At 36.3% G+C, this 22,283-nt stretch overlaps 3 protein-coding genes across 3 annotated transcripts; 2 read left to right on the top strand and 1 right to left on the bottom strand.

The window, feature by feature from the left end:
• Positions 1-1,755: 1,755 nt before the first annotated feature.
• Positions 1,756-5,190, bottom strand: LOC128186753 (uncharacterized). Its single transcript, XM_052856634.1, has one exon. The coding sequence runs from the start codon at positions 5,188-5,190 to the stop codon at positions 1,756-1,758; it is 3,435 nt and encodes a 1,144-aa protein (XP_052712594.1).
• Positions 5,191-10,283: 5,093 nt separating this feature from the next.
• LOC128190072 (4-hydroxybutyrate coenzyme A transferase-like) lies at positions 10,284-18,542 on the top strand. The gene is made up of 7 exons (XM_052861978.1): positions 10,284-10,483; positions 13,233-13,385; positions 13,808-14,047; positions 14,351-14,539; positions 15,444-15,659; positions 15,931-16,197; positions 16,973-18,542. The coding sequence occupies exons 1-7, from the start codon at positions 10,324-10,326 to the stop codon at positions 17,155-17,157; spliced, it is 1,410 nt and encodes a 469-aa protein (XP_052717938.1). The 5' UTR covers positions 10,284-10,323; the 3' UTR covers positions 17,158-18,542.
• Positions 18,543-18,891: 349 nt separating this feature from the next.
• On the top strand, positions 18,892-20,869 carry LOC128189506 (probable G-protein coupled receptor B0563.6). Its single transcript, XM_052861142.1, has one exon. It carries the CDS (start codon positions 19,549-19,551, stop codon positions 20,626-20,628), a length of 1,080 nt encoding a protein of 359 aa, XP_052717102.1. The 5' UTR covers positions 18,892-19,548; the 3' UTR covers positions 20,629-20,869.
• The last annotated feature ends 1,414 nt before the right edge of the window (positions 20,870-22,283 follow it).

The following is a 22,283-nucleotide window of genomic DNA, read 5'->3' on the forward strand; positions in this document are numbered from 1 at the left end:
TCGATTTCCAGCGATATGCAGGGTGCATTGGAATCGTGGATACCGGTTATTTCAAACGCTCTCCTGCACCAGATTCTTTCTCCAAGCGAACACCTCAAAGCAGCACGGGACACAACGATGGATTAGAGTTATTTAAAACATGGACCAACAGGTAGGTTATAGCAGCTCAGGCACCGGTTTGTCTTCAAAAGGTTATTTTTCGGGCTAATTTTATTTGGTTTTTCATCCCAGTTAGAACAGAAAAGATGGGGGAAATTGCAGCATTTTTATTGGTTTTCCAGAAGGAGGATAGGGAATAGGAACGGCATTTTGTAATTTTGCTTAGAAAGAAATTAAAATAATTTTTGTTAAACCTACCATTGCAAATTTAATTTTTTGCTCTTCTTCCTATGTAATCCCGCCGAGCCTCTGTTGCCTCGCATTTCAATATTCATTGAATTGGTATTAACTTATCTCTCTCGAGATTTCCCTTGTTGATAGAAGTTAATTAATAAATGTTTAAAACACTTTACTAACTGGCGAGTTGAAGCAAAGGATCCACAATTCACTGCTCAGCATGATCACTACTATTTGTCTTGAAATACATGCATGTATATATGCAAATTGGACAAATAAAGGAAACTTTTACATAACAATGTCACCATCAAATCCAACGAATCATATACCAATCAAAAAAGGTAATTTACAGCCACGATCGAAGCTCTATATTATTTCTGATCGTATTTTCTTACAGACAGTAAAAAATAATAAAAATTAGTCATCAGACAAGAAAATATCATTTTTTTTAAAGAAGTGGCCGATTTACTACATTGCCCAACAGTCTTGTATCATTTTCTACAGTGAGCTTCAAAATTTAGCACAGGACCTGGTACCTCTTTAGTAAAAGATGACCATAACCGATATCATTTGTACGGGATATCCACACATGGACATGTATTGTGAATTTTGGCCTCAGTAAATGCTTGCACTTTTTTGTAGTTGGAGCAATTTTAATTTCGAATTGAAATATCGATTTTTCATTTATTTCTTGTTGAAAAATTGATCACTTGGCGGCTGTTAATCTTAATCCTACTAATTTGATTTAAAATTGGATTTTCTTGAAAATTGTATTTGAAACAAATAAACAAAAACCACTGGGTAACGTAGTTTTCTATTATTCATGACTATTTGGCTGAATGAATGAAAAAATAAGTAAAAAGACGTTACCTTTGGAAAATAATGTATTGTTATTGATTATCATACGATTGATGGCTAAAAACATCTGTTGTGTTTTCCAATCTCAAGGAGTTATCAAATTAAACATGCAAAAATATACATTAATGATAAAAATAATCTTTTGCTACCAGAAATTAGTAAACAAATATGACGCAACATGCATTGAAATTGCATGAAAGAATAAAAATGATTTGAAATATTTTCATTTTTATTCATCGTTAAAAATGTAAGGTTTGGACTTAAGCGGTTATATTTTTAACTAATAAATAAAAAATTTGTTATCAATTGAAATTCAACTATGAGAATTCAGACATTAAAGGATTAAATTAAGAAATTAAACTTTTAGTGTAACAAGTACCTGTAAACATCTTGGTGGTATAGATGCGTGATGATCCCGTCATCAGGTGGATCCTCCTTCCTCGGTTGTTTCGGCGCTGTCCACTACAACCTCCAGAGGTGCGCCGACTGGGGTGATCAGCTCCCAGCCCGGGACCATCCAGCTATCCGCCTGTGAAATGATCTTACATTCACAATTGTCTCTCACTGTCTTCCCCACTGTCCCTCTCTTCTTCTCCACAACCATAGCGATGCTATTTCTGCCTCTCTGCTTAGTCGCCCTATGAGCTGTCTTCTCTCTAACCCAATAACTCCGATGACTCTCAGGGCTCGCCACAAGGATTGTCCAACAAAGCCCCGCGTGCCAACCTCCACTGGGAAACACCATACTCTCCACCCTCTCTCCTGACAATCTGCCACAAGCTCCTGATATTTCCCCATTTTCCGCTCATATGCGTCTTCCATTCTCTCCTCCCAAGGAACTGTCAGCTCCACTATAATGACTTGCCTACTTGACGGAGACCAGATCACTATGTCAGGTCGCTTGTTGGTGGATGCTACTTCCGTTGGGAATTGCATTCTGGTTTTCAGGTCAGCTCGCATTTGCCAGTCTCCTGCCGTGCCAAGAAGTCCTCTACCCTCCCCAGTGCTGCCTGTCTTCTCCCTCTCTCTTGCTCTTACAAAGTTGATGAACTTGAGCCGCTTGTCCTTTGGTGGTGGTCTCTTCCTGGCTTTTTCGAGAGAGTCTGCAAGCACCGAAAGTATCTGGTCATGCCGCCATGTATATCGGCCTTCAGACAATGCTACGGAGCATGATGACAATATATGCTCCAAATTTGCTGGTTTTCCACAAAGTTTGCAATTTGGGTCCTCAGTTAAGCCCCATACTGCCAAATTTGTTGGACTTGGTAGCACATCATATACTGATCTTAGGAGAAACTGCAATCTGTTTGGCTCCATCGACCATATGTCATTCCAGGTCACTTTCCTCTGCCTTACTGCTTCCCAATTCATCCAGCTTCCTTGTTTCTTCATGCCTACTGCTTTAACCATTCTTGAGTCTTCCTCCATCACCCGGACTTCCTTTTGCACTAGCTTCCTTTGCACTCCTTTGCCTGCTGTTCTCCATCTGGTTGATGTAATTGTTCCCAGGCCCAGTCTTCCGACTGCTACATTTCCCACAATGTCTGCTTGCTTCAGGCGTAACTCTGCTTCCCGGACTGTGTCTTGAACAGACCACTTCCTGCCTGCTTCTAGATTCACCCTGGCTCCGCACACCTTCTCATCTTTACTGTCTCTAAGTGTTAGATGTTGTCGCACTTTGGTAACCTTGTATTCTTCGACAAGAGATGATAGCGGTAATTGTAGTTTAGTCCCTACACTGTAGAGTCCCACGCTACTAAAGCACTGTGGTATTGCTAGCCATCGGCGAAGGAATTTTGTAGTCAGGCGCTCCATAGCTTCTACCCGGGACATTGGTACATCGTACACCTGCAAAGGCCACAAAATCCGAGGGAGTACTCCATGCTGGTATATCCAGGTTTTGTATTTTCCTGGCAGTCCACTTTTGTCTATTGCCTCCATCCACTGTTGTAGTTGTTCTACAGTGTTGGTTGTGTTCTTGGTGTCCCTCAGTGTGTCATCAAAATACTTCCCCAGGCATTTCACTGGCTTCTCCGAGACTGATGGGATTATCTCCTGTCCAAGCTGGAAGTCGTAGTTTGTCACCCTTCCTTTCTTCAGCACCAGACTTCTAGACTTTGATGGTTTGATTTTCATCCTAGCCCAACTGATAAGCTTTTCTATTTCTTTGAGCGTCCATCTTGCTTCAATTGCAGTCTTAGTACTGATTGTCATATCATCCATGAATGCACGCACTGGTGGTTGACGTATGCCTGCTCTCATCCATGGGCCTCTACTCATCTTCTCTGTTGATTTCACCAGTAGGTTCATAGCTGCTGCGAATAGTATGACTGAGATTGTACAGCCAGTGACTATACCAACTTCTAGTCGTTGCCATGAGGTTGTGTAATCTCCAATGGAGAATCTCAACTCCAGTCTGTTGAAATATTCCTCTAATAGATGTCTTGTCTTTGCTGGAACATGATACTTCTCCAAGGTTAGCTGCACAAGTTTATGTGGCATTGATCCATAGGCATTGGCAAGATCTAACCAAATAACAGCTAACTCCCCTTTTCCTTCTCTGGCCTCCCTAATAATTTGAGTGAGAACGCTTGTGTGCTCAATGCAGCCTGATACACCTGGGACTCCCCCTTTCTGCACTGCTATGTCCACATAGTTGTTGTCCAACATGTATCTTGTCATGCGGTTAGCCATTACTGAGAGCAAGATCTTCCCTTCTACGTTCAAGAGTGATATAGTTCGGAACTGCGACAGGTTCTTGGAATTCTCCTCCTTGGGGATGTAGCAGCCCTCTGCCTGATTCCAGCTGTCTGCCAGGCGACCTCTTCTCCAAATGACCCGGATATGTTTCCATAGACGTCTTGTCAGCCTTGGGCAGTTCTTGTAAACTTTATATGGAATACCATTTGGTCCTGGCGCTGATGCTGCTCTTGCTTTCTGGATGACATCTCTCACCTCTTTGGCCGTAGGTTCGCTTTCATCGAAGATGTGTTCTGGTTCACATACTTGAATAAGTTTGGGTTGCTCAGGCAATTCTTCATCCCTCTTCTCATCACTGTGGACTTCTTTTAGATGGTTTTCCACTTCTGCTTTCTCAGCCAGCAGCTTTCCTGAGCTTTTCTTCCCTAACAGCTTTGATGTAAATTGAAATGGGTTTGCTGTAAACCTTGCTCTTGCTCTGGCCCTCTCTTTCCTCCTCTTCCTGCTCCTTTCTGCCCTGTTCAGTATCTTCAGTCGTTCTCTCATGCCTTGTCTTAGCTCCGCCAAAGCTGCTCTTTCCTCTTCGGGTGCGACTCCGTATCTTTTTGACAACTGCCTCAAATCTCTCCTTATCGACGCTCTTTCCTGTTGTCGTCTATTTCTGTGCCCAGTTGATTTCTGTTGTTTCTGCCTGACCTCTTCCAAACCGAATCTCTCCTTTCCCACATTGTACATTATTGTGGCCATGGCCTCCACCTTTTTGTCTATTCCTCCAGCCAATGATGTGTTCAGGATTGAATCTACATCAAAATCAAATTGGTCCCAATCTGCTTTGTTGTTATTAGGTGGCCACCTGATTTTCTGCTTCCGTTCTCCAGATTTTGTATCAATACTGGGCTCTGGCATCGCCTGGCTGTGATCCTCTGGAACCTGCTGGTCGACTTCCTCGCTGTCTGGCACTTGGACGCTGTGGTCACTTTGGTCTGAGTCCTGGACCACCTCCTCCTCCGTCTCATCAGGTTGCCCTGTGCGTTGTGCCAGCCGTTGATTTGGTCTGCACCCCATCTTTGCCATATGAATCTTCAGCCCCCTTGCGTTCTTCAGAGTCTTTCCACAACTGCAAATTGATCCGTTAATCGTGTTCATCTCAGTCCTTTGACGGTTGGTAGTCGTATCCGTGTAATCCTCCTGGTTAGGTCGCTCATCCTCCCCCACTCTCGTGCGACCTCGGGGGTATCTTAGTATGTATCTGTCTATAGCGGATATAGTAGGTTCCTCTTCACAGAGGATGTCCATTGGCCTGCTAAGCCTCCAGACCCTGGGGTGTCCGTCTTTCCAGACTGCCTCCTGTCTATCCAGGTTGTCACTGCAAATATATGTAATATGTAATATAGAAAAATGCATCCGTAATCAATATTCAATCAAACTATTCTCAAAACAATTGTAAACAAAAGCCTGCCGAATGCTCAGATAAGAAAGAAGTTAAAAAAAATAAAGAAAAAGAAAAGAAAACGCCATGCCTTTAGAACTTTAGATAACGAACGAAACAATACATGTCTTCTATTTGACCATGATATATGATTAATGTATTTTATGATTTTTACAAACCATGTGTTTTGGTCAATGTCTTTGAGGAACCAATTTGCAAATAGTAGCATCGCTTGCTTCATACATTACCCTGAAGCACTAGTATACATGTATACTTTTGCATACCCTTACATATTCCTGCCAACATGCATATTAAAAAAAAGCACATATTTAACCTTCAAAGCTAAAAGATTCTATTTCAACGTTTTAAACAGACTCCTTACAGAAAAATAAGTTCATCAAACCTAGAAATTATACAGGATTTGAGTTAAAAGAATTTAATATACAACTATAGTAATTTCCCTGACGAGTTAGCACCTTGGACTTTCGGTGGGATGTTACTATCTAGTTTGCTCATCAAAACCAAGCTTTCAAATACTGACCTCGAGCTCCTTTTCTTTGCGAAGAGAACTTATTAATATTCATAGACTGCCAAAACCGGGAAGGTTTTAGCTAAGATTGTGAATGTGCGACTGTTTTAATGAAATATACATCATTCCTGGATGAAGTCGGACGAGTGCCATTATTTTCAATATATTCATATCTATTATAATTAATGACTGGACAGTTAACCATGGTTGACCATGGGTAGACCACTCCCTCGTGAATCGGAGTTTATCAGTTATCACATCATGCACTGCCCAAGGTCCAAGCTCTTGTTAAACGGTTCCATATGTACAAGAGCGTTTACCTTGTACTGACACAGAAATTGCACGGTCTTATATATAATACATGTACATTTTTAATTATTTGTTCTACATAAAATAGACCACAGCCTTATATGAAACTAGCTCCATTTTTTTTTATTATTCATTGATATTTTTTGCAGAAATAGAACATCGGATCGTTTATCACTGCTACTTGAGGCCCAGAACTCACTGAGCAATGAACTTTTCCCGTTTTCTCGTCGCCTTCAGCGGAGGATTCGATGACCAGTTATCGAGTTAGCACTGTGTTGAATAGCTGCAATAACTATCCGATATTCCAGTGATTTCTCGTTTTTCTCTAACGTTTCATTTCTAATAAAGGTGCTTTTCAATATGTTGTTCTTGTATTTTATTTGAATATTTGTGAATGAACACGATCCTTAGTTTTAGGGAATTTCAGTGGTAAAATAGTGTATCAATTTTGCCGCCTATCGATGTCGAATGTACTAATATTCATATTTTGTTCAACTAATTTAAATTTAAAAAAAAATTGCAATTCTTAATATTTTATTGATAATAATAACTAATTAAAATAAAAAAAAATCATTTACAATTTTTTTGAATTTTATTGATAATAATTATAATTACCTTACATGTTCAGGACAGTGAGATTTTTGTGCAAAATCAAAATAAAATACTAATTTTGATATAAGCTACGTATCGTAAAATGGAACACCCTGCCTTCACAACGTAATACTACCGGTATGTTATACATGGGAGGTATGTTCTCGAAGCGGCGGAAAGGAGGCCAAACTACGATTTTTGTCTAAATTCTAAACTTATGGACTTAAGTATATAAATCACTAAATTACAGTTAATGTACATCAGTACGTTAGCTAATCCTATGGGATTTTGAGTCTGGCATCATCATGATTATTTCTTGCAGTCCGTGATTTTTCATAGGTCGCTTTAGGCATAGGCGTCGATGTACATAGGGCTTACCCCCTCCCCTACCTTTTTTTCTGCAAAGTTAAACCTAACCATTAGGCACATAGCATCAGGGAGAGGCCAGCCCTCCCCACTTTTTCTCGCAGCAAACATAATTGTTCCTAAATATACCTTTTAGAAAATTGTAATGATAATAGTGATAACAATAACGATATCGGAGTCATAGGTATATTAACACCCCCCCCCCTCCCCCACGGATTAGGATTTTCATGATTTTGGGAATTAGCCTTTCTTTTTTTTTTTTTGCTTGTCAATATTTCTGATGATTAGTCTAGCCCCTCTCTCCCCCCCCCCCCCCCCCATCACTTTCAATTTGCTCCCGACGCCACTATGAATGAACAATAAGTTTCCGTAAGAAACAGAGGGATTCATACACGGTACCTGTAGATGTAAAATACCTAAATAAATGCAATGTTCCATAAGCACATTCTGTATGGTAATGTTGTTTAATTGAAAGTAGGCAGACAAAAACATTTTTAATGAAATTATTCACGACCATGAATCATTCACCAACTTGTTTTCGTTTGATTATCGAAACCGTGTATTGATTAATGAAAGATGATGATGTGAACTTTTGAAGTAAATATACGCACTTAAAGTGAATCGATGACATTTTGTGATTGATTATTCAAACAAGCAGAACTTTATAAGTCATATGTCCGGTTAGATCTTTTTTCAAGCAACAATTAGTACGTATAACGCTGAAGAAAAAAAACCCTATCCAGATTTCAAATTCTAGCATGATGCCGCATAAACATGTAATTTGCTGAAGTTTGATTTCATACTCGGGGCTCCACATAAACATCACCATCTCTCGCCCTCTCGTCCTCTCTTTTAGATGTTTTGTTATGATAATTAAACGTTGTCATAATGCTTCTTAACTTTGATATGCTGCGATTATTATCATCCTACATATATAGTGTAGCTATGTTTGTGCGCAATAAGATCAATGCTTCAATACACCAGAAACTGACCAGATCAATGTTTTTAGCCTTGTTATACATATAAATTTACATTACATGGGCACTGATAATCCAAGATAATATTCAGTTCCTACTGATATAAAATTCAATTAGGGATTCAAAACTAGCCAATTGCAACTAATTGTCTTAATATTGTTTGTATTTCGATACAGTCATTAAATTGAAATGTAGAAAAATAATAATCGTTTTGTCTTTCATTGGTCTATTTGCACGAATACAATTTCCAAAATATCACTGCATGGTACATCAACATTTGTATTGCCTTAAATTTTAACATTATACCTAATGTCAGATTGTCTAGATAGTTTAAAGGGGTAGAAAATAGAGAATTTATCAAAACTCTAATCTTCATTTTTATGAAATACAGTAAATCCAGTAAATTCAAAATCGATGAAAACTGCCTTTCTAGTCGCATGGTGTACATTATTTCATTTAGAGTCTTTCTGGGCGAGAAGCAGCCAAGAGTTTGTCATACAAGCGTACAAATAGAGCTTCTGAAACTTATAAAATTATTAATACAGCTATAAAAAAAAAAAATCAAATACTCCGTCAGAGAAAATTTTTCAACGCATAACATTATTTAGGAATAAAAGATTTTGATTTAAAATGATTTTATTTGCCAGAATATATATATATTTTTTATTTTGCGTTATTTTTTAATCTTAAATTGTTTTCAATTGTAAGATTAATATAAATATCTTTCAAATGATCCTGCATCCAAACATGCAGTCCTGTCACGCTGATCAGCACTATGTGCGGTTTTTAGGTGGTTTGGCACACCTCGATATTGTCTCGTTATTCCTATTGAAATAAAAAATAAAATCAAGTTAAATTTCATAAATGTTTTCTTTCCAAAAATTGTTACCTAACAGCGTAGCGCAAAGGGTTAGAGTGGTATCTACCAATTCCCCCTTATCTACCCCCAAACCTTTCCGAAATATTGGGATTCATTGCGTGTGGAAACCAATTTTCTTCAGATACCCAAAAGATGTTACCAAAGGTGAGGTGTTTGATCTGTAAATTAGAATATAAGTTACATGTAACACATAGCCTATGTTCATTAACTGTTTTCCCTTTAACCTCTCTATAAATCCATTGTCATTATATCTAAAGTACCAATCCCTCAACAAACAAGACGAGGGCATCTTCCGGCGCATAACACAAAGCTCAATTACATAATTCAATCGGACATATAAAGGATCGAGCGATCGTAAAATGCATACTTTTAAATCAGCTGAGACGTGCACCTACTTAGTATGTACTGCAGTGCACCGTCGGCTGCATTTAGTTGATTCTTTTTTTTTGGCCCAGTGTCATTGTATTTAATTAAATGGGCGTGATGGTCAAATAAACTAACCATCTGATTTACATGTTCCTAAAATTTTTAGATGTGATTTGTTTGGCTATTAACTATCATTTATTAAAGTAAAAATGCATAGGTTTTACTTTTTAGATTTGGATATTTTCGCATATTTTTTATAGATCGTTCCTCTTTTAAAGAAGATTAATGCAGTCTAAAAATGGCAACGACAATCGAACCCTCTTAATATGGAGTTATCTGACCTTCAAATGGGATCCAGTCACTCGGACTAGTCGGGTGTGTTATGCATAACCAAAACAGACAACTTGATCAATCAATATATATTTCTTCCAATTTGCTTTTTTCTTCAGCAGTTCACCACATGTAGGCCCCATGGGCTGATCCACCCGACCCTCTGGAAAGTATTTGCGTAGTAAAATAACCCAAAATAGGTCTTGGACCCCCCTCCCCTCCAAGTTATATCCTCGGACCCTCCCCCTTCGGGAAAAAAACCCTATGTGTGTGTGTGTGTATGTGTGTGGAGCTGTGAGCTATTTTTCTAAGTACTACGTGGCCTACTCTATATAATTAATTTTTAAAATTATCTATAATAGTTATCAAAAATACTTGTAATATTATGTATGTTTAGAGTTGTGCTCTCTCTCTCTCTCTCTCTCTCTCTCTCTCTCTCTCTCTCTCTCTCTCTCTCTCTCTCTCTCTCTCTCTCTCTCTCTCTCTCTCTCTCTCTCTCTGAGTGTATCATTATTAGCTTGCGTTTTACAGTAAAGTAGGAAATAAAAAACACACACATCTTATGATCCGCGCCTATGAGTGAAGGACAAGACATTCGGAAGTCCTCTAAAATGTTCCGATTAAAGTGAACCCTTGCCAAAGGCTTGCAAATATGAATGTGTTTACTTCTAAAACTGCTGTTGGCTGTCGTCTAGCAAATGCATGTTTTAAAAGAAGTTTTTATTTATATTCCCCTGAACCATTTCATCCCCTTTCTGACAGAGTTCCCGAGTATAAATCAGCAGAGGAGGCGGTACAGGTGATCCAGTCAGGTGAGCCTACGATTCTCAGAAACTGTAGGGCATTTATAACTGACAATGGACATCAAACGAACGGACACATTTCACAGATTTAGTTTTGTTATTATACTGTACAGGTGCACGTTGCTTCTTTCTTATCAAATATTTTATTCCCTTGGAAACTACATGTCATTGTCAAATAAGTTGCATATTAACCAGAATAAATTGTATGCCAACATGAAAAAATTGGTATCAGGAGAAAACGTACCCAAGAGAAAACGTACCCAGGAGAAAACGTACCCAATCTCTAGGGTACGTTTTCTCCTGGAGAAAACGTACCCGGGTACGTTTTCTCCAAGAGAAAACGTACCCTATGAAAATCATAATTATACTACTTAATAGTTTTTTTAAATACTTTTAAATACTATTTTCATAATAAATATACAGAAATGTAAGAGTTTTATAGATATATGAATATAATACTTTATAATTTTAAAGGGGTTGGACATATTAAATAATTTTCAAATGCTACTTTTATGCCGCATATTTCAATGCATAGATGGATAGAAATATATTCATTTTATGAGTAATATCTTTATAATTGTAGCAACTTTTATTTTAGTACGAAATAATTACCTGTCATAAAGTGTTATCAGTCTACTTCTTCTAATTATCCATTTATCGGTAGCCTTACCAATTTGAGTTCCCTCTATGCGAGATCCCCTGATTTTAATTATAGTGATAATCAATTAAATACCGGAGCAGTTAATTTATTATTATGTAATATTATGTATTGCCTCTCTGCGCAGGAGGTAGAAATATTCACTCTCCACACACTATACATGTCATTGGCGCCGGAAGCAAATTGACTGTTCAATGTTACATTTCGTAGTAGTTTCCATATACATGTATATATATATATGAATCAAACAAATATTTAAAAGACTTCAGTAGACTTGGTTTTATTAAGCAACTTTGTTCTATAGATAAATTTCAAAAAAAAATGTCAAAAATAACGCGATATCGACTTCTTGACATACTCATTATTTAGTTCTCCAAATGAGATTGCAATAAAAACTTGTTATTTAACGGTTTCGTTTAAGGTGTATTAATTGTCGACTAATTCAACTGCTCAGGCCATGTTCGTGTATGTTACAACATTATTGTCTTAATAATTTAAGTACGTGACTATGCATTTAAAAACAACAACAACAAATGATACAAATGTTCATTGTATATTTTATTTTGTTTCATTTAAGAATATCTATGAAAACCATTATTCATTATTTTTATAGGGTACGTTTTCTCTTGGAGAAAACGTACCCGGGTACGTTTTCTCCTGGAGAAAACGTACCCTATAAATTGGGTATGTTTTCTCCTGGGTACGTTTTCTCCTGGGTACGTTTTCTCCAGCATTCAGAAAATTGCATGTAAACATAGCTAATGTGCATGTTGACATGTTGCACATTATGATTTGAATATCACCATACTAAATAACATGTAAGTTAACATGAATATCTGGCATGTCAACAAAATACAAATTTAAATTACACATTCGCATCAATCAGCAATTAAATAAGTTATTAAAATTCTTATCCTCTTTCTAGCTAGCTGCAGATCGAATTAGCTGAACAAAATATTAAGGGAACAAATCATAGAGCAGTCACATGCAGGTCTAAATTAAAGATTCTTTAGACATTTTACAAATGAATTTTTCTTTTTATAATTCATCAGTCTTTGAAAATGAAATGTGTTATAAATTGATTCACATGCAGAAATTTGAAATGGAGAGTTTAGTACATAATCTACCAGTTTACAGGGCTGGTGAGTTTTAAAAAGATTTTAAGAGGCAATAAAAGTAATATCAGTAACTGTAGTAAAATGTGTTTTGAAAAGATTATTATGACATTAAGTAAGTATATTGGCATAGAGTATTTAATGAAATGAGGTTGGTCAGTCATTAAACCAGCACATGCATTTCTGTGTCATAAGTTGCAAGTTGTTTGTTGTAAGCAACTGTACAGCCGATCAACCAGAATTTTCCCATAGAGCAGATTGGGGCTATTTATCTTGAGCTACCTTCATTATTACTTTATATTAGCTAGTTTGTTACTGACTGACTACAGAAATATATAGAGTTGATCAATCTCATAGATGGCAAGGCTTATGGCATGCAGTTTCTGTATTAAATAATGCGAAATAATGAGATGAAAGGTTAAGTGTCAGCCAATGACGGCCATATTGCAGAATATTAATTCTCACCAAATGGACATAGAGATATATCAGGCAGTCATTTGCTATATTTAAACCAATGAAAGTGAGATATTTCAGTCCGGGGGAAAACAAACTTGTATATTGGGAGGTAAATTTGGCAACAATTATTCACATTAAAAAAAAATCACAATCTTGATTTAAGTTTCAAGACCTGACCAAATTTTTATAATAAATAACATTTTGTATGCATTTCAACATATTTTTTTGTTATGTTCACATAGTTATGGTACAGGCCTACTTGTATACATATACATGTAGTTATCTTGCATTTTGACTAAATGATTGTTGAAGAGTAACTTACATATATAGGCTGGGGCACAAATATGCCACTGAGTACTAAAAAACACACCAATAATAATTGTACAAATGCATCTTTTTAAGACTTTAAAAAAAAAAATAGACTGATGTCTATATTGCAACCTTTCATAGAAGAAAACTTGAGAAATTTAAATTTTTAAAAAGTAAGGTGAGATCTATCAGTAGTAATGGAAGCAATTTTCTGTTTCAGACAGTCGAGTGTACATCCATGGAGCTGCAGCCACGCCCGTTAAGCTGATTGAGGCCATGACAGAGCATGGCAAGAAGGCAAAGCTCAGGAATGTGGAAATCATGCACATTCATACAGAGGGGCCAGGGACTTACAATCAGCCAGAATATGAAGGTATACTATGGAGATAAACACTTTAAGTGGTCAGTTTTGGTAAAAAAAAAAAATATTGAAAGAAGATTTATTAACAGGTTGACTTATGAAGATTGGTTAATGTTGTATCCACATTTTAATACTATGAATTTTCCATGAATTAAAGTACAAAATATTAATTACCGTATTGAATTCTGACACCCCCCCCCCCCCCCAAAAAAAAAAAATCTTATTAGGTTAGAATTACTGAAGTTATTACTTATATGCCTTTTAAATAAATTTTTAATTAAAAATTGTCGAAACCAAGATGTTTGAAATATAAATGACATTAAAAAAAATTATCTGTAAATACAACAGCTTGTTTAAAATCAAAACTTCATGTACTGCAAGATTTTTTTATGTTGCTGCAGACTATAGTAGTCAGTTTTCTGTTTGATTTACAGGAATCTTCAGATCAAACTCTCTTTTTCTCGGTGCCAATGCCAGGAAAGCTGTCAATGAAGGCAGAGCGGACACAATCCCAATATTCCTGTGCGAAATTCCCCACCTGTTTCGGCGTAGAATCATTGACATAGATGTGGCTCTGGTAACCGTGGCACCACCGGATAAACATGGCTTCTGTTCACTTGGAACCAGTGTAGACTGCACCAGGTCGGCAATTCAGAATGCTAGATATATCATAGGTATATAGCTTTTTCATTAATGCAACATGTGGATATTCAACTTGAATATTTATTCAAGCAAAAGTTTTTTAATTTTCATTACTTGATTAACTATTCCAGAAGATAAAATATAATCAACAACTATATAAAGTTGTAATATTCAACATGTTCAACAAAACACATCAGCAGATACATCATTTTATTATATGAATGAATAAAATTAATCTCCAGCTACCTTTCTGAATCAGTATTTGATAATTAATGTGAGATAGATACTAAAATATCATTATTTCATTACTTGAATCTTAATGCCTACTTTAATAGCCATGGTAAATGATCACATGCCAAGGACGTTCGGGGACGGTGTGATTCATGAATCCCACATTGATGCCATGGTTCAAAACAGTGAACCCTTGCACGAACTCAAGCGAGGGGCATTATCCGAGGAGGAAAAGAAAATCGGAAAACTGATCGCTGATAACCTGGTGGTTGATGGGGCAACATTACAAATGGGTAAGGAACAGTTTTCTGGGGTTTCACAGGTACAAAAAGAAAAAAAATACAGACACACAGATAGTTTTATAACTTTTGTAACTTATTGTTCAGTGTGGCAAATTTCCTCAGAAATTAAGACTAGTGAAGAAAAAAAAAGGTTCTGAGAAAATTTATATTTACCCTACATACATTAAAGGAAGAAGAGAATTTTCAACACAAGTTGTTGGAAGGGGGGGGGGCTGTCCCCCCTGAAGCTATGTGCTTGCATAGGCAGTGCCTGCTGTCAAATACTTTTATGTCATGATAAAATAGTTTTTAAATTAGATTGATATGATATTTGTAGTTGGCCAAACATTTCTGAAGAATGATAACAAATAATCTTCAACATCCTGAGAAAGTACAAATTTAAGTAGGCTTATACAAGTCTGTACAAAGCATTTTTAGTCTCTATAGAACAAAAAAAAAAATCATATTATAATAATAGACAAGAGCTGCTATAGTAATAAGGTAAAACTAGACCAAGAATCGATTCCCATGCACTTTTATTGTCATGCTGCTGCAATAAAACCCAATTTATCACTTTAAACTGAAATATATGATTGAATATGAATACAAATCAAAAAGTACAGATATGTCATGTTTTATCTTATTCAAAAAGTGCACTGAGCTCTTACTTAGAGGTCTGTAATTACTAAATTTGTGATTACTAGTATTGAATATAATGATAGCAATTGAAGTTTTTGATTAATGAATTTGTTGAAGTTTTTGATAATTTTTTTCTTAATCAAAAGAAAAAAAAACCCCAATTATTAAATTACTGTGTAATGCATTGTATTTTTCATTAAAAGTTTAGGAAAATGCTTTCTGTTGTCATTGAGTTTCTTACTGGGACATTTTTAAAACTGAAATTGCATATTGCCAGGTATTGGAGCCATTCCTGATGCAGTATTGTCACAGCTAGGTCACCACAAGAACCTGGGTGTTCATTCCGAGATGTTTAGTGATGGTGTTGTAGAACTTGTAGAGAAGGGCGTTATCACAAACTCGGAGAAGTCCATCCTGACCGGCAGACTGGTCAGCAGCTTTTCCGTCGGAACCAAGATCCTCTACAACTTCCTGAACAACAACCCCTCTGTTGGTGAGCCAACCGATTATACTTTGGACTTTCTCAACTGTGAATTCTTTTATGTCTTTTTGGCCCTTACTACGATTAAGAATGGAACAATTTAAAAAGTTATCTTTTATATATATATATATATATATATATATATATATATATCTCTCTCTCTCTCTCTCTCTCTCTCTCCATATCTAGATATTTCAGGGATCAAGTTGAACAACAGAGAATAAGGAAATACAATCCTTTAAACTGATTGGTATATCTGATTATCATGACAATAATTTTTCAGAAATGAGAGATGTAGAATTTACCAACAATGTCGCCATTATTTGTCAAAATCCTCGTATGACAGCCATTAACTCGTGCATTGAGGTTGACCTGACAGGACAAGTTTGTGCCGATTCTATAGGAGAGAGGCTGTACTCTGGGTTCGGAGGTCAGATAGATTTCATTAGAGGTGCTGCTGTTGGATTGGATGGGGAGGGAAAGGCCATCATAGCAATGCCTTCAGCAACAAGGAGAGGGGAGAGTAAAATTGTCCCCATATTAAAAAGTGGTAAGTATAATAAGGCCTATAAAAAAAATTGTGCGTTTAGGGTAACACTGATGAAAAAATTGGGTTAGGTAGGTAGGGATTTCTTTTTATTTTATCATATTTTTTTCTGCATAAATCCTAAGAATGTTTGTGTCATATTTAAAAACAGATTTTTTAATAGAAATTATATAAAATTCACAATCAGATAAAAACAGACATCTAAAAATGGTAGGATTGGGGCATTTTTGTAGGTTAGGTCGGGTTACCCTAAACACACAACTTTTTTTTTAGGCCTAAGCATTTCAATTTCAGCCCAATAAAAGTATTTAAAATAAGTACATGTGTTGAAAAATGTGGAAATTTTTTGTGTGGTAGTACAAGTACTAAATATAGTACATAAACATTAAGATTCATTCGTGTGGTGGCTAACTTTTGTATCATTTCTGAACATACTGACATTGCCAGAATAATCTCTCTTCAAATAATATCACCTCTGACTATTGGTGTTGTAAAAAATAAGATGACCATAAGTTTGTAAACATGTAAAGTACATGTACAAGAACCACGATAGGATTTAGCTTTTCCTTGTTAGCAGGGCTCATTGTGTAGGCAATAGCTAAGATGATGGTTTACCGAATGTTGGCTGAAAAACAGCTGAAATTGTTCTCCGCGTAAAATTGTTGCCCTAACTTAAAAAAGAACGTAGAATGTATAGCATGTCAGTTGGTCAGTGTAAGTTTACGTCTGGTTTATATAAACATTCATGAATCACATGATAATTTTGTTCTATATTTAGGATCCGGTGTGGTGACCACCAGGGCACATGTTCACTACATTGTGACGGAGTACGGCATAGCGTACCTGTTTGGTAAGAGCCTACGACAGCGGGCCTACGCTCTCATCAACATCTCTCACCCCGACCACAGGGAGTGGCTCGAGAAGGAGGCGTTCAACAGACTCAAGTGTATGCCCTCACCATGAGAAAGTATTAGCCTGTGTGTGTTTCCGATTAAAGCAATAGTTATATGTGCGACTAAAATCGTTGTTGAGTTTTGAAGACTTGTTAATAGCCGAAGATATTTAGTGTAAGAATATACTGTAGGTCTTTATTACATTCAGATTTGTGATACAGATATCAGATATCAATGTCACTTATGTTGTTATTTGGTAAAAGTTAGAAACTTAAAGACCTATATCCCAGTAAAGCTACATAAAGGTGCCATTACTGGTGGTTTGATCATGTATTTAGATGGCATTGAAAATCATGTACTAACTGGTGGATTTTTTTTTTAAATCTAAGAAAACACCAAAATTGTCAAAGTAAATAGAATTGTGATTTTTTTCCTTTTGTTCTATGTGCACATATGGTTGTAATAAAGATTGTTAATTTGATTGATAGGATTACAATGCATTAATTTTATAACTAATTGTCATTATGCTCACATGTGCACAGCAGCTATAAAAAAAAGAAGATATCAAATATACAGATCTGTTGATGATTATACATTTCTGAGCTCTTGAGCGGGTTTTGGTTTTTTTTTTTTGAGAAAAAATTTTGTTGTATTTAAAACCTGGAATACTTTTACTCCAGGCTTGCTGACTATGTTTAAGTATTTCCCTGTTGTATCAGATTCCTCATAGAAAAAGATTTTCATTTTCTTGATACACATGTACTGAGTTAAATGTACACACCTTGGCAAGATTTTGTTCACCTGGATTGTTAGTGTGTAGAATTCTCTTCTACATGTAGGTGTTAAAAAATCATAATTATAAAGAGATCTTTTGTAACTTTTAATTTTTTTTTCAATATTGAAAACTGGGTAGTGGATATAGGAACTGATTTTAATTAGATAGATATTGATCGAAATATCTCAGAAAAGCTAAATCCTACCAGGTTAAAAGAGGAAAGTAGTTTTATCAAGAGAAAAGTTTACTGTTGGACAGTTATATGTGTGTTTCCTTGTTAAATCCGGTAATTGTCTTTTATCAAATGAGATTTGTACAGAGTGTGACATAATCAGTGTGGGCGTTTACCTTCTCTGTTGATTTTACAATTACTTGAATATTTGATGTACCGGTACTGTTTTTGACAATACGGCATGAAGAAACATTACCTCATTTTTATTGTCTTTAAAAGTGATATGTTTTTAAAATCTTTTTATTTGGCTTAAAAGGATATTTTAATACATGTATGATATCTCAAACTAATGGCATGAATATCCAATATATCATGGCTATTGCTTTTTTCCTCTCTGAATTTTATTTTGTTTTCATGTACACATTGCCAATATTTACAATTTTTAATAGCATGAAGAAATTATGTATATACTGCGCTGAGTAAATGTTGAATAAATTTTAAAATAATGTATTTGCCTTCTAAAAAACCCTGTCCCAGGTCCTCCTACCTTCAATTTTTGGCTTTCCTATGAATTGTAATTTTTTCTGCAAACAATTCTTGTTTGTAGTCAGAGATAAAATATAAAGAGGAAGGTTCCGGTTTCAGTAGAATGTTTTTTTTTTGGGGGGGGGGGGGGGGTCTAATGCGAAAATAGCTTCAGTTGGAATTGCAGTTACATTGTATATAATTATATCGTATATATATGCCATTCTCTTGGGGATCAGAAGTTTTAAAAAGGCACAAAGGGAATCTGCAGACGTGAATTAATCCAACCTGTACATTTTGAAGTTGTTTGGAAAGTGGAGGATGGGTAGGATTCTAATTTGATACAAAGAAAACTATTCACGTAAAATTGAATAGAAATCGCACTAGTGTAAATGAATTTCTTTTCAAACATTATTTCTAAAATTTCATTTACAAGTTTCATTGAAACAAGCATTGTATTTCGGAAAAAAAAGGATCAAGTTATTGATATTAATTTTGGTAACAAAACAGCATAGGTTTTACCTGCAACGTTTCAAAAGTATATGTTTTGATAGATCGAAGTTGCACATAGAAGAAAAATTGTAAAGCTCTACATCGACGGGAAATTCCTAGACAACCAAAACATCCTGTGATGGACTTTTAAATGTCTCCAATGACGACATAATTACAAGCCGCGGACAATGACTTCGGCGGATGGTCATCTCAGTTTTATGTATTTAACGCCCCAAATTAACTGAGACACCCAAAGGAAGCCATAAACAAGATGACCAGAACGGCTGTATCACTGCGGACCAATGAATCTTCGCGGGATTTTGTGTTCTTGCACCAAATCCAGTATTTTTCAACATTAAGAGGATTTCCAAGACCAAACTCGTCTTATGATGTGGAAAGGGATAATTTTTCTTGTGTCAGAATCTCTCTCGAATGAAGACAGATCTTAGCTTCCTACGTTTGCTTTGCAAACTTCAGGAATTCCTATAACATTGGTTATGTCTGAGCTGACAGAAAAGTCTATTCTCTGCCGCATCACGGATGGACTGGACCTTTATTTCCCGCCTTTCCTGATCGTGTCGGGTGTCGTCTGCAATCTGTTGGTTGTGTTGGTGATGAGGAGCGCCTACTTTCGTTCACTATCTACGTCTTTCTACATGATGGCCAATGCAGTCGTTGACACTTTTAGTTTGATCAGTCTTCTTACGGTCGACTGGTTAAATGTAAACTACCCCTCAACCATTTACAGGGGCCCTGACTCCCACTACATGTGTAAATTCTTCCACTTCTTTGGCTGGGTGAGCAGTGATGTTGGGGTTCTATTAACAATGGCGATGACGCTCGAAAGAGGTCTCGCTATAACCTTTCCTTTGCAATCTTCATCCTGGTGCACGACGAAGCGAGCGAAGCGCGTCACCGTTCTGGTCTTCATCTTTGCTTCTATCAAAGACGTCAACTTTTTGTTCACGTCTGATACCTATGCCCTATACGAGTCCGATCGCCTGTGTTACGTGTACCTCGATTCAGCAAATCTAGAAATATTCTGGAAATTTGTTTGGCCATGGATTCACAATGTTTTTCTGATTGTATCATTCGTCGCAATTATCATCAGCAACATCATCATCATTCGCCATATCAAGATGTCGGACAAGATCAGAAAGGCTCAGCACCAATTATCCGCCTCCTCCGCGACAGACTGCGTGACTAAGGCTGCCAGACTCAGACAAGGTTCCCGTAAGAGACAGGTGGCCACCATGCTTTTAGTGGATTCTTTTACCGTCATCGTGTGCACGCTTCCATTTTCAATTTTCACGACCATAGATTCGAACGTCGTTATTTTGGACGGGTCAAGTGGTGAACGGGATTGGAAGCGGTTCATATCCTCCATGTCATTTTACTTACTGTACGTCAACAGGTGTGTGAATTTCTACCTGTATAGTTGGAGTGGTACACGGTTCCGTGAGGCCTTGTTGGTTGTGATTGGTTGTAAGAAGAATGAACAGAAAACACCCAGAGTCGCCACCATTAGCTACGCTAAAGTAAATAGTGTGCACACGTGTCATTCCATTGCAGAGTGAAATACCTATATAGATGTTGAGATCGAGTCTAAATTGCAATCAAGACTAGTAAAATAAAAGTTATAAAGATAAAGAATATATACAGTATTTGATAATACAAGACTTAGTCTTGTAATGTGACACACTCATTTATTTGAAAACGAACTCCTTTGTATCTTTACCCTTTTTCTTGTTTTGTTTTCCTGTTCAATATAAATGTCTTTCTGTATTTCAGTTTTATCTTCATGATCGCATTCGTATCAAGCAGTACTATCACTTTATATATAAAGAATTTTTTTCTACCATTTTGGTATTAAACAACTTTTTCAGTGAATATGAAGTTATGAACAACAACTGCTCTACATATAGAGCGTAGTAAGTCACCAAAGCAGGGGCAGTTCGTCATAATGTCATGAGGTTTTTATCCCCTTCAGGATAAAAATACATGCGTTTTCATCCTTGCTTAAGACTGCCTACGTTTCTTAACTTGGGGGTCTTCTGAATAATTTTTTTTCTCTTTTGAATTCTATCTTTAGTTTTATTTTCAAACTTTTTTCATGAATATTGATGAAAGTTTTGAACGCAGCTGATGGTTGTAAAGAAAAAAAGCAAGCGCATTATCAAGTAGCAGAGGCGTAGCTCTTTAAAGGTTCAGGAAGTGCCCACACAAATCATTTACTAAATCTCGATTGACTAGACAAATCGTGGAGGAGTCATTTGACTTTTACGTTCAATTTTCTACTGCAGATAAAAGAAAACACGTCTCTCCTTAAAAAAAGACTCAAAACGCATTTCAAATAACTTCACAATAAATCTATTGGATATGATAGCTATAAACCTCGACTAGTCCAGATTCTGGACAAAATAATATTGTTTCAAACATTACTTTTGAAATGCCATTGAAAATATATATTGCTGCTTTTATTTCATTTCAGACCAAACGCGGTGAAATGAAACGGATTCCTGAAAATATCAATAATAACTCAATTTTACACAAAACGTCTATGTTGTCTCTCGTACTTTATGGTCATATATCTTACTTGAATCGTCTTAGGGACGGGTGTGGGTAAGTAGTATACCTACATGTACTTCAATTTTACTGTTATTTTGGTTATTTCACTTCATTTATTTTCCATGGTCCCCCCAAAAATTTACTTGTTTAATTCTGTGAATTTAAGAGAAATGTTTGCTTTGAGAAGAAGTGTCCTGATCCTACGTGCCTGGGCCATAAGCATTAACAGTGTACCAGCTGCAGCCACACTGAATAGATATATGCAAACTACGTACAGTGTAAGCCACTTGCTATTTTACAGTACACACATCTTCCCAAGGGTTTCTATCCGTGCCTCTCCTTCTTTAAAAACCGAAAACCCTTGGCTAGCGGAGATAAAGCATACATTACTTACGTTGATATACAATTAGTATATAAAACCGATCGAATCTATGCATCGAGTTAATTAACAAAATTTTTGCAATAATTTACACCCGCCCAGTCAATTCAAAATTTACAACATAACAGCAGTGTAATACTCGAATACTTCCGCAGAAATGTCGACTAAGAAACAACATTTCTTTTATAGGGAAGTCAAGATTTGATAGTTTTTGTTTTACTTTTAAAGTCAGACTGGCCCGATATATCAATTCAAAATAGTTTTTATGAAATTAATAGAGGGGCC

The sequence above is a fragment of the Crassostrea angulata genome, chromosome 6 (assembly GCF_025612915.1).
Source record: "Crassostrea angulata isolate pt1a10 chromosome 6, ASM2561291v2, whole genome shotgun sequence".
Classification (NCBI taxonomy): Eukaryota; Metazoa; Mollusca; class Bivalvia; order Ostreida; family Ostreidae; genus Magallana; species Magallana angulata.

Bases quoted from the DNA above. Each gene is read 5' to 3' on its own strand.
- LOC128186753 (XM_052856634.1), bottom strand. From the start codon at position 5,190: ATGGACATCCTCTGTGAAGAGGAACCTACTATATCCGCTATAGACAGA.
- LOC128190072 (XM_052861978.1), top strand. From the start codon at position 10,324: ATGAATGTGTTTACTTCTAAAACTGCTGTTGGCTGTCGTCTAGCAAAT. The intron at 10,484-13,232 runs GTGAGCCTACGA...TTTCTGTTTCAG, and splicing joins GGTACAGGTGATCCAGTCAG to ACAGTCGAGTGTACATCCAT. The intron at 13,386-13,807 runs GTATACTATGGA...TTTGATTTACAG, and splicing joins CAATCAGCCAGAATATGAAG to GAATCTTCAGATCAAACTCT.
- LOC128189506 (XM_052861142.1), top strand. From the start codon at position 19,549: ATGTCTGAGCTGACAGAAAAGTCTATTCTCTGCCGCATCACGGATGGA.